Source organism: Prionailurus viverrinus, chromosome C1 (assembly GCF_022837055.1).
Source record: "Prionailurus viverrinus isolate Anna chromosome C1, UM_Priviv_1.0, whole genome shotgun sequence".
NCBI classification, from domain to species: domain Eukaryota; kingdom Metazoa; phylum Chordata; class Mammalia; order Carnivora; family Felidae; genus Prionailurus; species Prionailurus viverrinus.
Genome location: NC_062568.1, coordinates 18,391,848 through 18,410,404, shown reverse-complemented (window position 1 = coordinate 18,410,404; position 18,557 = coordinate 18,391,848). Strand labels below are relative to the sequence as shown.

Here is an 18,557-nt window from a genome sequence, read left to right as displayed (position 1 = left end):
TTCTTCTAGTTACTTAGGAGGAAAGTTCCATCTTTCCTTTCCACTAACACTGTTGCCCTCTGTTATTTTGTTTTTGTTTTTGTTTTCGTCACCTCTAGTTTGAACTATTACAATAGTGTCCTAACTGGTCACTCTGCTTTGTCTTTGTTTTCTTTCAGTCTTCTTTGAACACAGAAGCCAAAGTGATTTTCTTAAATCATAAGTCTTTCTGGGGCACCTGGGTGGCTCAGTCAGTTGGGTATTCAACTTTCGCTCAGGTCATGATCTCGATTAGTGAGTTCGAGTCCCACATCAGGCCCTGTGCTGACAGCTCAGAACCTGGAGCCTGCTTCGGATTCTGTGTCTCCCTCTCTCTCTGCCCCTCTCCAGCTCGCACTCTGTCTCTGTTTCTCTCAAAATTAATACATATAAAATATTTTTAAAATAATGAAACAACAGCAGAAGATAAGTCTTTCCATAACATTTATCTGCTTAAAATTTTTTAGTGAATTTCTATTTTTTTAAGTTATTTATTTTTGAGAGAGAGAGAGAGAATATGAATGAGGGGCAGAGAAAGAGGAAGAGAGAATCTTAAGCAGGCTCTGCACTGCCAGCACAGAGTCGGATGTGGGGCTCCAACTCACAAACCATGAGATCATGACCTGAGCTGAAACCAAGAGCCAGATACATAACCGACTGTGCCACCCAAGTGCCCCTAGTGGCTTCCTATTTTAAGTGAAGTTGTTATGGCACTTGATGCGTCACTTGATGTGGCCTTGTTTTATCTCTCTGACCTCATTTCCTGCTACTTTCCTATTTTTTACTCAATTGTGGCCATACTGTCCACCTACCTATTTAGAGAACACTCTAGGCATGCCCCTGTTTCTAAGCTTTTTACTTGAGGTTTCTTCTGCCCACAGTCTTCCTTCAGAAATCCAAGTGGCTCTTCCTCTTACTTCCTTTAGAGCTTTAATTAGATATATCCTTGTAAAGAGACTGTCTATACCCACCCAATCTAAATGTTACCAATCTGAATTTTAACGCTGCGCTTCCTCATTCCATTATCCTTTCTTGGTCTTTTCCTGCTTCCCCCTTCCCTGTACATGTCTTACATATCTTTCTCTTACATATCTGTGTTTTACTTATTATTAACTTGTTAATTGTACCTCTTCCCCACTAGAATGTAAGCTCCATGCAAGCAGGGGTATTTATCTGTTTTATTTACTGATATATTCCCAGTATAAAATCATGATTGACAATAATATCTATAAATATTTGTATTTGATTTCATTATGATGAACATTTCATTCACAAATACTGTAAATATTTCACTTGTAAAAATGAAAAACAATGTTAGTTGCTGTTAGGCATGCTATAGACCTAAAATTGATTACTCTAAGTTGAACTTAAATATAGTGACCTTTCTAAACTCTCCCTTTCAAGTTTCTCTTTAAAAAAAAATTATTGCTTATAATGATATCATCTATGAGTAATGATAGTTGTGATTTTCCTTTTCCAAGCCTGGAAAATTTTATTTACATTTATTATCTGTGTGCATTTTCTAGGACCTCTAGAAAGTTGTTGAGTAAAGGTGGTTGGAGTGGGCATTCTTATTCTATTCTGGATTTTAAAGGGAACAAATCTGATATTTTAACGTGAGCAATGATAGTTATTTTAAGTCTTTGGTAGATATTCTTTGTCAGTATAAAAAAGTTACCTTTATTTTCATGTTTGCTAAGCTTGTTTATTTGTGCTTTAACATGCATTAGTGTTGATTTTGGTAAAAATAAATGAATTGTGAATTTTTTTATCATGTTCAAGTGTTTAATTTTATCATGAATGAATATTGAATTTTCTGATTTTGAAATTATTTTCTCCCTTAATACTTTAATGCGATAAGTGACATTATAGATTTTCTAATGTTAACATTCTCTTTCATTCTTGGGATAAAACTAAATTTATTCATTATCTGTTATCTGATTTATATATCACTGGATTTAATTCACTATTTTTAAAAGATGCTTCTATTTTATGAATAAAACTGGCCTTCAATTTCTCTTTTTACTCAATGTTTTTTATAATAATTTTAGTATAATTAAATCATTTGGGGAATATTTTCTATTAATTAAAGAATTAATCACTATTATTTTTAATTTAAATTCCAGTTCGTGTAATATTAGTTTCAGGTGTAGAATTTAGTGATTCATCACTTCTATACAACACCCAGTACTCATCACAAATGCATTCCTTAATCCCCATCACTCATTTCACCTATCTCCCCAGCCACCTCCCCTCTGGTAACCATCATTTTGTTCTCTATTAGTTAAGAGTCTGTTTCTTGTTTTTTTTCTCTCTGTCTCTTTTTCCCCTATGATCATTTGATTTGTTCTTAAATTTCACATATGACTGAAATCATACAGTATTTGTCTTTCTCTGACTTACTTTGCTTAGGATAATACTCTTTAGCTTCATCCATGTCATTGCAAATGGCAAGATTTCATTCTTTTTTATGGATGAGTAATATTCCATTATATATATATATATATATATATATATATATATATATATATATATATACCACATCTTCTTATCCATTCATCAGTGAACGGACATTTGGACTCTCTATAATTTGACTGTTGTTGATAACGCTGCTATATACATTGGGGTGTGTGTATCCCTTTGAACTTGTATATTTTGTATTCTTTGGGTAAATACCTAGTAATACAATTGTGAGATTCATTTCTGGGTTTTCTATTCTGTTCCATTGATCTATATGTCTATTTTTGTGCCAGTACCATACTGTCTTGATCACTATAGCTTTGTAATATAACTTGAAGTCCAGAATTGTGATAGCTCCAGCTTTGCTTTTCTTTTCCATAGTTGTTTTGGCTATTAGAGACCTTTTGTGGTTCTATGAAATTTTAGGATTATCTGTTATACTTCTGTGAAAAATGCAGTTGGTATTTTGATAAGAATTGTATTAAATGTGTAGATTGCTTTGTGTAATACAAATACTTTAACAATATTTGTTCTTCCAAACTGTAAGGATGGAATATCTTTCCATTTCTTTAGTCATCTTCAGTTTCTTTCATCAGGGTTTTATAGTTTTCAGAGTACAGATCTTTTACCTCTTTGGTTAGGTTTATTCCTAGATATCTTATATTTTTTGGTGCAATTGTAAATGAAATTGATTCCTTGATTTCTCCTTCTGATTCTTCATTAATGGTGTATAGAAATGCAACAGATTTCTGTATGTTGGTTTTGTATTCTGAGACTTTACTGAATTTGTTTATCAGTCCTAGCAGTTTTTACTGGAGTCTTTCAGGTTTTCTAATATAGAGTATCATGTCATCTGCAAATAGTGAAAGTTTTCCTTCTTCCTTGCTTTTTTGGATGTCTATTTTATTTCTTTTTGTTGTCTGATTTTTGTGGCTGGGACTTACAGAGCTATGTTAAATAACTGTCAGAGTGGACATCCCTGTCTTGTTCCTGACCATAGAGGAAAAGCTCTTAGTTTTTCCCCACTAAAGAAGACATTAGCTGTGAGTTTTTCGTATATGATCTTTATTATGTTGAAGTATGTACTTTCTAAACCTACTCTGTGAGGGTTTCTATCATGAATGGATGTGGTACTTGGTCAAATGCTTTTTCTGTGTATATTGAAAGGATCATATGGCTCTTATCCTTTATTTATTAATGTGGTGTATCATGTTCATTAATTTGTGAATATTAAACCACCCCTATAGCTCAAGAATAAATCTCTCTTGGTCCCGGTGAATGAATCTTTTAATGTGCTGTTGGATTTGGTTTGCTAGTATTTTATTGGGATTTTTTTTTGCGTCTATGTTTAATGGGAATATTGACTTGTTCCCTTTTTTTTAGTGGGGTCTTTATCTGGTTTTGGTATCGAGATAATGCTGGCCTTATATAATTAATTTGGAAGTTTTCCTTCCATTATTATTATTTTTTTTTGCAATAGTTTGAAAAGAATAGGTATTAACTCTTCTTTAAATGTTTGAATTTCTCTGTGAAGTCATCTGGCCCTGGACTTTCACTTCTTGGGAGAATTTTGATTACTGATTCAATTTCATTGCTGGTTATCTATCTGTTCAAGTTTTCTGTTCCTTCTTGTTTCAGTTTTGGTATGTTTTTATGTTTGTAGGGCTTTATCCATTTCTTTCAAGTTATCCAATTTGTTGGTAGTTTTTCATAATATTCTCAATAATTGTTTATATTTCTATGGTGTCAATTGATATTTCTCCTCTCTCTTTTATGACTTTATATGTTTTGGCCCCTTCTCTTTTCTTTTTGATAATTCTTGCTAAGATTTATCAATTTTATTAATTTTTCAAAAGAACCAGCTCCTGGCTTCATTCATCTGTTTTATTTTATTTTATCTTTTTAGCTTCTGTATCATTTATTTCTGCTTTAATCTTTATTAGCTCCCTTCTTCTGCTGGCTTTAGGCTTTGTTTGTTGTTCTTTTTCTTTTTTTTTTTTTTAACGTTTATTTATTTTTGGGACAGAGAGAGACAGAGCATGGACGGGGGAGGGGCAGAGAGAGAGGGAGACACAGAATCGGAAACAGGCTCCAGGCTCCGAGCCATTAGCCCAGAGCCCGACGCGGGGCTCGAACTCACGGACCGCGAGATCGTGACCTGGCTGAAGTCGGACGCTTAACCGACTGCGCCACCCAGGCGCCCCTGTTGTTCTTTTTCTAGCTCTTTTAGGTATGAGGTTATGTTGATTATTTGAGATTATTCTTGTTTCTTAAGGTAGGCCTGTATTGCTATAAATTTCCCTCTTAGGACTGCTTTTGCTGTATTTCAAAGATTTTGGACCATTGTGTGTTCATTTTAATTTCTTTCCATGTATTTTTTTTTTTAATTAATTGATTGCCTGGCTGACCCATTCATTGTTTAGTAGCCTGTTGTTTAACCTCCATATATTTGTGGTTTCTCCAAATTTTTTTTTCATGTGTGACTTCAAGTTTCATAGCATTATGGTCAGAAAGTTTGCATGGTATGATCTCAACCTCTTTGAGATAAAAACCTGTATTTTTATTTTATTTTATTTTTGCTTTAAATTTAAGATATTTATTTCAACTTTGTCTTCTTTGTTCATAATAGGTATAATATTATTTCATTTTCCATGGAATATATTATGATTCCTGTATTTGGGTAACATATCATTTGTCATATCTTAAATATCCCACTCATTATTGCAGTAAATAATGCTTTTCTTCCATTTTTAAAAATTCATTCTATCTAGGGATACAATTAGATATAGGTTATACTGTCTCACTCTATCTTCTATATTTCTTAACTACTTTTTTACACATTTTGTATTTGTGTCTTCCTGTGCTGCATTCTCAGAAATTTCTTCATTCTTCTAGTTCTCTATATATGTTGAATTTCTTTTAAATTCTATCCTTATGTTTTTATATGTAAACAGTTTGCCTTTTACTTATAAAAGCTACATTGGTTTTTTAAAGACTATTCTTGATAATTATTGCTAGTTTGTTGTTGCTTGTACTTGTTTGTATTTCTTTTATTTCTTTAAATGTCCCTAAGATTCTGATTCTCTATAGTATGGTGGACCTCAAGCTTAGTCTCAGGATTGCAGTTCTGGTTTTGGTATTTGTCATCCTAGCAACCCATCTTAACATGTGTGTATTGTGTGTGTGTGTGTGTGTGTGTGTGTGTGTGTGTATTTTTTAACTTAGTTTTTAGTTTTTTAGTAGAAATATTCTTCAGAATATTTAGTTATATATTGCTGCAGTCAAAAGCCAATATTTAATTTAGCAATTATGATTCCCATTTGATATCTTTTGAGAGAATACAAGTAAGTGGTTATCTATTTTTAATCTATGAAGGAAAATCATAACAAATTTAAGTGCTTTATTTGGAACTAAAATATTTTATATCCCATGGATAATGTTAGCTTTTAATTAGAGTTATCCTAGAAAGGATAAGTGGAGAAAAAAAAAAGATGAGTTTGGGAAGTACATTTACTTAGTATAAAGTCTCTAAGAGTTGAAGTAATATGAAAAAAGGAACTTTAGATTTAGATAACAAGAAGAGGCACAATGTGAAATAAAATTATAGGTCATCAAAAGGGAGCTTGCCTTAAGTTCAACTTCTTTCAACTAATGGCAAAAGAATAGTGGATTAGTCTATTTTGTATATAATGTAGTATTAGTATATATTTGTATACTAGTATATATTAGTATATATATTAGTATATATTAGTATATATATATTTGTATTTACATGCCAAAGTTGGCAGTTTAGAATCAAATAGATAAAATTATTTATCTTCCTGAGTATAAAAACCATTTGATCTAGCATGTAAAATCCTCAAAACCAAGATTCTTCCTCTTCCTTGGTATCCCTGTTCCTACCTACTGCCATTTTCTCACATTTTTCAGTAGTTTTCTATTTTCCAAAAATTATTTTTTTACTTCTTTTCATGAATCAGATAGTGGAAACTTTGTAGCGGAAGAATAGGTTTATAAACTGCATGCAGTTACTTTATTATTTTATCTACTCTCATTGGAAATTTAATTTTTTTGGTATGAGGAAATGAAGACCCTCCACTGCAATGAGAGACGAGGGCCTGTGGGATGGAAACTGGTTCCCATTAAGCTAAAGATAGTACTTTGTGAACATGTTGAGAACAGAGGAGTGTGTTAACCACAGAATATGAATGACTTGAGCATGCAATGGAAAGGTTTGATCAAACATGTAAGAGCATGAAGATGAGATGAAGAGACAAGAGAGTAGAAAGCCAGAAGGGTCAAACATCTTAAATGGTCACCTGGATGTGCAGGACACCATGTGTAGTGAGTTTACTGGCCTGAAGTTGCCAGAAAACAGAAGCACCAGAAGCCCCTTACTCAGTGGGGGAGTAGGGTGGTGGGGTGGGGTGGAGTATGGGAAAGATTTTAAGTTCTCCAAGGAATCTAAATAAGTTATATTTCCAACATTCTAGTCTGTAGAAGAGGGGGAGACTTTGAGTATAGCCTGATTCTGTCACACACACATGAATTGTCTGTGAGCCATACACTGCTATTTACGCAGATTCTCAAAATGCATTAGGGGCAGATCTTTGTGTGATGAAACTCTGAGGTAGTTATTATTATCATTTGAGCAAATAGTTCACTCTTTATTTAGGTGGCAATATATGTGTTAAAAGTACACGATTGTTAATGCACAGTTAACATATGCATTGCTTATTTTGGTTTCGCAAAAATGGGACCATATTATGCCTAATTTGGAAACACCTTTTTCACTTATTGTGTTTTCATATGAAAAAGTGTATCCTTGATTCTTATTTAAATCAATGATCTTTCCTTCCAATTTAGTGTTTTTTTTTTGACTTACCAACTTCAGATATTATTAATTACTTGACTTCTACTATGTTGTTTGAAAATTTAGATCACTTACTATTTTAACCTTCTTGTTCTTCTCTTGATATAGTTATATCACTCTATTTTTCCTTATAAATGGAATAAAATGCTTAATAACAGCTGACATACTTAAATCTTTGTATTCATGCAACTATAGTATTTCTTGTGTCTTTCCTTTGTAAGATCACACTATTACAGCTCCTCTCCATTCTTTTACCTCTCATTCTCCCTTCCATTTCCTAACATCTGTTAGCAGCGATATTCTATTTTTTCAAGATTGATAACATTTACATTCTAATCTGTAACCAATTTTTACATCTTTTGTTCTCTGTCTCTAGGTTGTTTCTAAAAATTGAACAGTAGCGAACTCCTCTTCTATTGCTGTCATTATATATATATATATATATATATATATATATATATATATATGGAGCCAAGTAGTTCTGACAATAAATTTTTTTCCTTTCATTTTAGATCTTTGGGGATACTCAAAATAGAATGTCCACGTATATAGTGTCCTGTTTTCACACCCCAGTGAATACTCAAAATTAAGCCAGATATTATTTTTCTTCATATTTGTAGCATGCTTTTTTTTGGTATAGATTTTTCAACTTAAAGCTGTAATTACCTTTATAGTTTCCTGTGGAAAGAATAAATGTATACTTATTTTCCATACTTCTAATTTTTATGTCTAGTACCTAGAGTATATTACATTTTTCTTTTGAAGCCCACTGATTTTCTGTTCTAATAACAATTGATTGATTTATATTTGGATGCTGAATTTCCAGTGCAGATTTTCATTTTTTAAAAGTTTCTCTTTGCCTTTGTATTTCCTCTTATTCTGTTCCTTTATTGTGTCCTAAAGTTTTTGCAAACTCTCAGTCATATCATTATTTATTTATGAAATCTACTCTTCACACTGTCTGGCTTTAGCATTTTCCTGGAGATCTTCTTCCTTCCAGTTCTGTCAGGAGTGGTTACTCCCTAGGTCTACTGTTCAGATATCATCCTGGTATTTCCATTTGCTGCTTTCTTGGGTGGATATTTTGTTTCCTTTTTACTGGGGTTCATTTGCATTTTGCTAATGTACTTTCTTAACTTTGTAAGAAAATATGCAATTTTTGCTAATCTAAATTTTGGCCAAAGATGAAATTCCAGACTGAAAAATTTTGGCAAAGAATTTTGAATGAATGGATCTGCTGTGTTCTACCATCCAATGATGCTAATAGTGAGTCTGAAACCAATCTAATCCTCTTTTCTTCTGTGACTGGTGGTTTTCAGAAATTTTACTATAAGTCTAGATGCTAGGGTTTTTGTTTTCCCTTTTTAAGTCAACTTATTTATCACTTAGGAGGGCAATTCGACTTTGTAGATTCATTTGTCTGACAAATACTTTTTATATTTTTATCTGTTGTCTTTTGTTGGAACTCTTAGTTGTTTTTTAGTCTTCCTGTGTATTAATCCTCTGTTTCACTTATATGTTCTTTTGTATTTCACATCTTAGTTTCTACTGAAAATTTTTATTTTGAGAATGAGGCATTTTATTTCAGGTAGTTCTTTCTTATTTTGGAATTTTTTCCATGACCTCTTATTCTTGCTTACTTGATCTTAATGGATGCAATGTATTCTTAATGAATGCAATAATTAGATTTTTTGGTAATATCTTTTGACCCTGGCACTACTCTTTTATCTGGAATCTTGCTATTATTTTTTAAATATGTTTTGCCTTCTGTAATGGTGCAGGATTCTCAAGTGGCTTCTGTTTATTGATTGTATGTTTTCTTTTAAGAATGATTCAATATAAAACCTCAGCCGGATCTCTTGGTGGATTAGTTGGGTTTGTCCACTGGCAAACTTGATATAGGATGCATGGGTAAGCAGCTGATCATTTGCTCTAGGGCTTTTAAATGACAGAATTCAGGGGGCTTTGCTTTGGGATACCAACATCTATATTAATTATACTAATTATTGATTGACTTAGTTCTTAGTTTTTCCAGCATTTTGATCAGTTCTTTAGAAAAGAACATTTTTCCCCTCAAGATCTAATTACCTAGCTCCTGATCATTCTATGATGCAGTAATAGTATGGTAGGGGTAGGAATAGAGATGAGAAATGGGAGTAAAGGGGAGCTAATTGTTCTGTGTAGAGCAGTGAGCTCTATATTTTTAGCCCCTTTTCTCACTGCTATTCTAAAGATTGCTTGCTTTTTCCTAGTCCCAGTCTCTCTGTGGATATGTAGATCAAGGTAGTTCTCTTTGAACTGTACCCCCTCTGTGAGAATTCTAGGCCGAAGTTCCCTTTCTTTGCTTCCTGTCTCAGTATTTTTCAATCAGTCTTTCTTGTTCTCGATTCTCCATTTTGTTTTCTTTATCTTTGTGGAATTATACCTTTTATTTTTCTTTATATTAAATATTTTATCCACTGCCCTTCCCATTATACCACCATTTTTCTCCCTAATATGCTCTTACTTAGAAGATTATTTTAGTAGCATGAATTGAGGCCAAATAAAAATAAGGGCAAGAAGGAAGGTATTTATAAAAAAGGATCATATTCTGAATTTTATAATATTTGTATGGCGCTTGTGACCTGGCGGGTCTTCAAGAAACAATGAGGTCCGATAACATTTAAAAGGTGCACATTTTTTTAGAATGAATATTGTTTTTCCCTTTAAAATAATTGTGCATTAAAGCCACTCATGGCTATTTTTTTAAATATAATTGATTGTCCAATTGGCTAACATACAGTGTGTAAAGTGTGCTTTTGGTTTTGGGGGTAGATTCCCATAGTTCATTGCATACATACAACATCCAGTGCTCATCACAGCAAGTGCCCTCCTCAATGCCCATCACCCATTTTCCCCTCTTCCCACCTGCCAATTAACCCTCAGTTTGTTCTCTGTATTTAAAAGTCTCTTATGGTTTGCCTCCCTCCCTCTCTGTAACTATTTTTTCCCCTTTCCTTCACCCATGGTTTTCTGTTACGTTTCTCAAGTTCCACATATGAGTGAAAATATATATGTGGAACTTGAGAAACTTAACAGAATATCTGTCTTTCTCTGACTTATTTCACTCAGCACAATACCTTCCAGTTCCATCCACATTGCTGCAAATGGAATGATTTCATTCTTTCTCATTGCCAAGTAGTATTCCATTGTATATAAAACTGTGTCTTCTCTATCCATTCATCAGTTGATGGACATTTAGGCTCTTTCCATGATTTGGCTATTGTTGAAAGCACTGCTATAATCATTGGGGTACTTGTGCCCTTTTGAATCAGCACTCCTGTATCCTTTGGATAAATTCCTAGTTCACTAGTAACCATTTACATTATGTATATGCTAATTGTTACTGCTTATTGTTATATGGACTACCTTGTGGTTTGGTACATTAGATTATAGGTTTTGAACTGAAAGTGTGATTTAAAACATGTTCAACGTCAAAATGATCATTTAATAATGTACGAGATCACTGTGAACAAGTCATATTAAGGACACATTTTATTTCAACTACTGCAGCAACTTGATCTCTAGGTGAGATTTTCACATTCAAAAGAATGGAGTAGGGCAACTACTAATATGTAGTTTTCTTCCTGCTCCTAAAGCATATTAACAAATGATATTGCATTTATAGTAATCCCTAAGGATATTATTGCCTTCTCAGTTGATACAGGATAAAGTTAAATTATACATATACTTTATCAAATATGAAACAATAGTAAAAGCAATATATATTAGTTAAAATTTTCATTTACACCATATCTTCGTTCCATTGTTGCCTAACACGTGACGTATTTCCCGCTGACATTTGTAATGCATGTCAAAATTGCAGTGATGTTTATTGCCTTCTTTTGGAACTTACTCTTCATGGAAAAATAAACCCTAGATAAATGATGCATTTGATGTGATGATGAAGGATAAGAGCAGTTATATGTATTGTTTGGAATAATCTATCACAAGACATTGTCAGATAATCCTTAGAGAGTGTGCTCATACTTCATATGCTGTATTTTTCTTCAGAGACAGATATTGCCCATTTTTGAGATGACAAAAAGAGAGTAGAAGAAAATGGTGTGCTATATGAAGCAAAACGAGTGCATTATCACTCACAAGATTGTTATTGTAAACTGGAAGACATATATACATATTTTTATTTTAAAAGACAAACGCCAAGAAGGGATTTTAGAATTTATGCAGCAATGAAGGAGTGAATATAGGAATATGAGTTGCCTTAATACTCTTGAAAGAATTAAATAAGTTTCCCAAGGTTATTTTGTGCAACCATATATTGCATTATTCTGTTACATAAGGCTCTTATAGTTCTTTAAATAACCTAATACCCTTTTAGAGCTTCTAGAAGCATTAAATATTTGCTATAGAATGTCTTCTGGGTTAACTTTGGTAACTTTTGGTTCATTTTTAAAAATTCTTTTTCAAAATTTAATCATGCTTTTCTAAAAGCACTTAGGAAAAAAAAAAAAGGAAATAATAGCCCTAAGCATACGTGTTCACATACACAGAGAACCACCTGGCTATTTATTTGGTACATGGATAGGAATACATGAAATGGTACCAAATATCACAGTGCCACTTTCTTCTATGACTGCCCCCATACACCCTGGTGTGCCATTTCTAATTACGGACCCAATATAGAAGATTCCTGTAGATTGTGTATTTTACTCCTTGACTGGCATGGAGTTAATGTTTTCTCTAGATCAAAGATTAGCCCTCTGTGTACCGTCTTTCTCATCTTGGTGCAAACCTGAGGGCTAGCATTTGATCTCAGAGCCTTAGCCTCCAGAAGTGGAAATAACATCACCAATAGCAGCCTCAGTCTATGATAACAGCTCACACTTTCTAAGTACTTCTCCTCCCTGCCTCAGCTCTTACCTATCACAGTAAGGATATCTTCTTACTAGTACTTCTTTCTCCAGGCTGTTGCTTCAAATATGACAGGTGTGTCTTTTAGTGACCTATTTCCTCACAAGACTCAGGCTGAAGAATCACAGTTTAGTTACCATTGGTTTAGCATCTATTTGTGGAAATAGATCATTCTTCTCTCTGGGTTTGGTTGACCAGAACAAAATTGACTTTAATTTTGTGCTTCATTTTGAGCTAATACATTCTTGCTACCTAAAACTTGAATGTCTTAGCTCCTATTTCTCCAAGGATAGAAATGAGTATGCAGAAGGAAATTCCCATACATAGACCAAACCTAGCTTTACTCTTTTTATGTTCAACTCCCAATATTAGACGTGCCCAATAAATACTAAAATATTTAGTATTTATTTACTATACTAAAATATTTCAATACAAGGCAAGGTTGCCGTAAAATTAATGACAGTATAGCAGTGCTTTGAAGATCAAAGACTCTGGAGAGAGTGATAGTACTTGTACTCAGATGCTAGCTTGCTCACATAATAGCTGTGTGGCCTTGGTTCAATTAACTAGATCCTCTGTGACTTCATATCTTCATCTCTAAAAAGGGGCTAACAATTGTACCTACCACATATCGTGGTTGTGAAGCTTAAACTGTTTTATAACAGTTTCTGTCTCAGTTGTTAGCTGTTATCACTAAAATTGCAATGCCAATACAGATACTTTAAATATGTTATTTAATTTTGGTTCTTTCAACAGTCCTGAAAGAGGAGATGTTATTTCCATTTTGTAGATAAGGATACTAAAGCCCAGGAAGTTTTATTAATTTTTTCCAGATCATCCAATTAGTATGGGGCAAAGCTAAGCTCAAATTCAAGATTGCCTCAAGAAAGCCTTTGCTTTCTCCTCATTATAGTTTTCCCACATTTGCCTTATTATAATGAAGGTCCTTAGTGAAAACTAGTATTATCAAAGATACCTTATGTTTACAGAGCATTTTACCTGTGTACATTTCCTGTATTCAGAATTGGCCTTAAAGGTTATTAAATTTTAAGATATGAAGAAGGAGCTTGAAGGGCACTTCTCATGGAAAACTTTATTTCCCTATATACCTACTCTAGAGATAGTGAGAAAAGGAGATGGAGCAAGGGGTTATTTTAGAGGAAAGTAAGTCCACTCAGTATTATAGTGAATGCTTTGAGCCTTGCAGGGGCAACATGAGAAAAGAGATTGGAAAAAACAAAAAGTGGGAAGAAGTATGGGAAAGGAAGGGCTCAAAAACACTTAGGTGCTTCATAAGATACTTTAGGCCAAGTCATTATTATCAGCAGACACAAGAGAAGATGAAATGTCTTTTAAAAATGAAATAGTTTCTGTGAAAGAATATGTCATTTTACCCATTATAGACCCAACAATTTCAATCTATATTTAATCATACTCATTTTAAAACCTGACTTTATGACTTAATATGACAAGATGGACACAATTGTTCTTTGAATTAGCAGAGTCATATTGAAATACATTATTGAAAAAACCTCAATTAATGAAATGAGCAGTCTTCTCTTTATAGCTAATTTACTGAAGGAGTTATCTTTTTTTTAGATATTATAGCTTATTTTAAAGTATACCTCTCTATTTTTTGTTTAATAGCCAATCTTTAACTTTGAACATGTTGATTTCCTGATACCTAAATGACTCTAATGATATGAAAATACATGGCACATTTACATACCAGTATGAGCTGGCTGATATTCTGTTTACACAGGTGGAGACCCACTCTAGAGATACTATACTATTCAGTTTTTTAAAGACATCCTTACAGAAATTGACATTTGAGAACCTGGGATTTTAGAGGTCTTGTTCAGGGGCTTGTCTTCCTCCTTGGGTTTTTGCTTAGGAAGGAAACTTCTGGTAGGCTGGGAATCTGGCCTGCAAATTTTATTGATTTCCTTACTATGGGTTAGGGGAACGTTTATAGTTAGTTCAGAGAGTCTTTGAAAACAAGCAGGAATTGTGGCCTTTGGGGTCAGGAATTTGTCTAGTGTTTTTGTCAGAAATAAAGGAGACACTCAAGGCAGGAGGAGAATGTGTGGTTGATGTCTAACCTTGTTGCAGCAAAAGTTCTATATCTCTACTTTTACTGTAATACTAACATTCTATATACTATTATGTTAACATTCTATATGATTTCTTAGCTCATTAATTAATGAGTTTTAAAGATCTGTAATCTTGTTTTATATGCTGATATGTTATTTTACTCTGTAAAAAATGGTGGTATCCGTTTATCAATGAAAGGGAACAGGGTTCTCTGGAGAACTGATGCTAGGGTTGGAGCAGGAACATATATATAATGAGCCTGTAGTATACTGTATTGCCAGAAAGCAAAGGACAAAAACACGTGGGCATATCAAAGGGACACAGGAAATAGAAGTTAACTTGAAGGAGCTACCAGTAACCAAAGCTGTAACAGTTTGGACAAATAACATGGTATTGTTTTATAACTCCAAGAGTAATAAATATACACGAGTCAGTACTGTTATCAATAAACTTAAACAGGTGACTAAATAAGTATATAAAGGAGAAAGGACAACGCTTTATTGTAGAAGAACTCCAAAGTAATAGAAGTACATCCTTCCATGTCAGTCACTGCTGTTTCACATAATTGTCTTTAATAATTGCCTAGCATGACATTATTTGGGTGTAGCATAATTTATTTAGAGCATAAATCTTTGAGGGGCGCCTGTGTGGCTCAGTTGGTTAAATGTCTGACTTCAGCTGAGGTCATTATCTTGAAGTTCATGAGTTTGAGCCCTATGTTGGGTTCTGTGCTGATAGCTCAGAGCCTGGAGCCTGCTTTGAATTCTGTATCTCCATCTCTCTCTTTCTGCCCCTCCCCTGCTCATGATCTGTCTCTCTCTCAAAAAAAAAAAAAAAAAAAAACAAAACAAAAACAAAAACAAAAAACAAACATTAAAAAAAAGAACATAAATCTTTAATATTTAAACTTTCTTCTATATTTCCTTGACATTGTAAATAAGTGCCACTAAAACCCTTGCACATATATCTTTAGTCAATTATTGATTTCTTTGTCATGGCTTTGTGGTTGTAAGCAGCATAAACTTAGTCAACTTAGTGAAAGGATAACAATTTATTGGAAGGAAATGAGTAAGTCATACAAATAAAAGTTTGAAAGAAGAGAAGCCACAGTATTGTACTCTTGGGATGACTAAATTCTGTTCTTTCTCAGTTTTTATGTCAACTGGCTCAATGTTAACTTTCTACAGAGAAGTATCTTGCCAGCTTAAATTGGGTCTGTCCTTGGAAGGTACCATGTCTTGGATGACTCCAACCAAGACTGCTTGCTAATACAGGAATAATTTCTTCAAGCACAATATAACTGCTGAGACCAGGACAAGGGGAAGTGGAGTTGAATGGCAAATATGAAGACCTTTGCTACATTATCATAGTATAACTTTCTCTAACTGGAATTTCTCTGTCCAGCAGTATATTCATGTAAAATATGTATACTCTGCAAAATTTACCTCAGAAAATATACTTCTCCTAAAAAGGAGGAAGTGCTCATTTTTCCAGTTCTCACCAATATGTGTTTATCAAATTTGCAGTAGAACAAAAGAAAAATGTTGGATTATTTGTGAATTAAACATTTTCTTATGTTTATTGGCCATTTATAATTAATATTTAATGAAATATTTGCACGTCATTTATTTACTTTCTATTTAATTTATAAATTTTAGTTATTGAATAAGGATACTAACCTCCTGTCTTCTATGTATAATGAAAATAATTTTATTGACAGTTTTCTACTATTATTTTCAATTGTATTAGGATAGTGTTCACCAAAGAAGATTTTAATATTTTGTCAAATTCATCTGTCATTTTATTGGATTTTTTCTTGAAATTTTCATAAAAGTTCTTCTTCATTCAAATACTATAATAATCACCAAAATTTTCTGCAGATACTTTTATAATTTTATATTTTACATTTGCTTTTTAAAAATTTTTTAATGTTTATTTATTTTTGAAAGAGAGAGAGAGAGAGAGAGAGAGAGAGAGAGAGAGAGCGAGCATGAGTGGGGGAGGGGCAGAGAGAGAGGGAGACACAGAATCCGAAGCAGGCTCCAGGCTTTGAGCTGTCATCACAGAGCCCAGTGCAGGGGTCGAACCCATGAATTGGGAGATCATGACCTGAGCCGAAGTCTGACTTACCTGATGGAACCACCCAAGCACCCCTATATTTTACATTTGTATCTTTAGTTTATCTGGAATTTATTTTGGCATATCTGGTATGAGGTTAAAATCCAGCTCTCTTCTTTCCTATGGCTCATTTTTCATTAGATTGTAGATTTAGAAAATCTATAATTTATATAGAAAAAATGTTCACAAAAATTTGACTTATATATTAGCACTGCTGACTAGTTTCTATAATGATGTTTTATCCATATTTTTACTCTCTTTCTAGAAGGCAGATATTATAACCTTCTCTTGTATTACCATTAACTCCATAAATTTTCTCCATAAACTGATCTTTAAAAGTTTAGAATTGGCATATATGTATATGCCACACCCATTAAAAGGCCATGCTTATTAAAATATTTTGCTTGATATTTTGTTCCTGGAATGAATGGCCAAAGTTTTTTTTCCCCTTTTAATATGAATGAAGTTAAAGATTAAATTTCAAATAATTCATATTGGATTTGTTTCCTCAAAGCATTAAAAGCAAGGACAACAATGCTACTCTTCAGGGATAATTGCTATATTAAATTATAAGAGTATATTCCAGGGTATCCCAACTCTAGTTGTCAAACTGAATATCTTGTGTGATTTTTAATGATAGTTCATGAAAGATTGTTCTAGAAAATGGCTAACATTAAAATATCCAGTGCAAATCTAACTTTCTTTGCTGGATATAAAATTCATCTAAGAAATGGTGCATCTTATTTTCTAGATAGTGATCTTGAGGGAAATAGTGCTGAGCAGAAAATAAAAACTCTACTTGTAATGCTCTTGTTGGCTCTTACATGCGCGAACCGAGTGGTCCTGATCCAGAATGGCTACCCTGATCTTTGTTGATAAGGAAAATGGAGAACCGGGCACCATGTGGCTCCCAGGGACGGGCAGAAGCTGCGGTCTAAGCCTCCAGTCAAAACTTTAGGTGGGAGATCTCAGGTTTCAACACCACAAGTAGGCAAAATGTTGGATGCTCAAGCAACCTTGCCTAAAGTTACCAGAAGGGCTTTGGGAACTGTCAACAGAGCCACCGAAAATTCAGTAAAGAACAATGGACCTCTCAAACAGAAGCAGCCAAACTTCTCTGCCAAAAAGGTAACTGAGAAGACTGTCAAAGCAAAAAGCACTGTTCCAGCCTCGGATGACACCTATCCTGAAATAGAAAAATTCTTTCCCTTCAATCCTTTAGATTTTGAGAATTTTGACCTGCCTGAAGAGCACCAGATTGCACACCTCCCCTTGAATGGAGTGCCTCTCATGATCCTTGATGAGGAGAGGGAACTTGAAAAGCTGTTACACCTGGGCCCCCCTTCACCTCTGAAGATGCCCTCTCAACCATGGGAGTCTAATCTGTTGCAGTCTCTAAGCGTTCTGTCGACCCTGGATGTTGAATTGCCACCTGTTTGTTATGACTTAGATATTTAAATTTCTTTTTTTTTTTTTAATTTTTTTTTCAACGTTTATTTACTTTTGGGACAGAGCATGAACGGGGGAGGGGCAGAGAGAGAGGGAGACACAGAAACGGAAACAGGCTCCAGGCTCTGAGCCATCAGCCCAGAGCCTGACGCGGGGCTCGAACTCATGGATTGCGAGATCGTGACCTGGCTGAAGTCGGACGCTTAACCGACTGCGCCACCCAGGCGCCCCTAGATATTTAAATTTCTTAGCACTTAATAGTTTGTATGTTTTGTATTAATAAAGAAATCCTTTAATAGACTCTTCCTAAAAAAAAATTTTAAGTGTTATATTTAAGTCATGAATTACTAAATTCTACTCCTGAAACCAGTGTTGCACTATATGTTAACTAAATCTAATTTAAATAAAAACTTGAAACAAACATAAAATAAAAGCCCTGTCTCATTATGCAGTTAAATTAAGCAAATAATTAAAGCTGATATGGAAAAACTGCGGGGTAAAATGTACTTAGTGATAAATGATTATTTAATTTAGTTATTTGGTTATTTTTCATGCACATGGCACTCAATATAATTTGATTTAATATTGATTAAATCTAAAAAGACTGAGAATTCCCAACCCACCACCCCTG

At 33.7% G+C, this 18,557-nt stretch overlaps 2 protein-coding genes across 3 annotated transcripts in view; both read left to right on the top strand.

The window, feature by feature from the left end:
- Positions 1–18,557, top strand: part of SPAG16 (sperm associated antigen 16) — a 1,004,778-nt gene that overhangs the window by 100,195 nt on the left and 886,026 nt on the right. The window lies entirely within an intron of this gene.
- LOC125173236 (securin-like) lies at positions 16,455–17,996 on the top strand. The gene is given in 2 exon segments (XM_047872138.1): positions 16,455–17,376; positions 17,379–17,996. Coding segments are annotated over 2 exon segments (603 nt in total). The 5' UTR covers positions 16,455–17,330; the 3' UTR covers positions 17,936–17,996.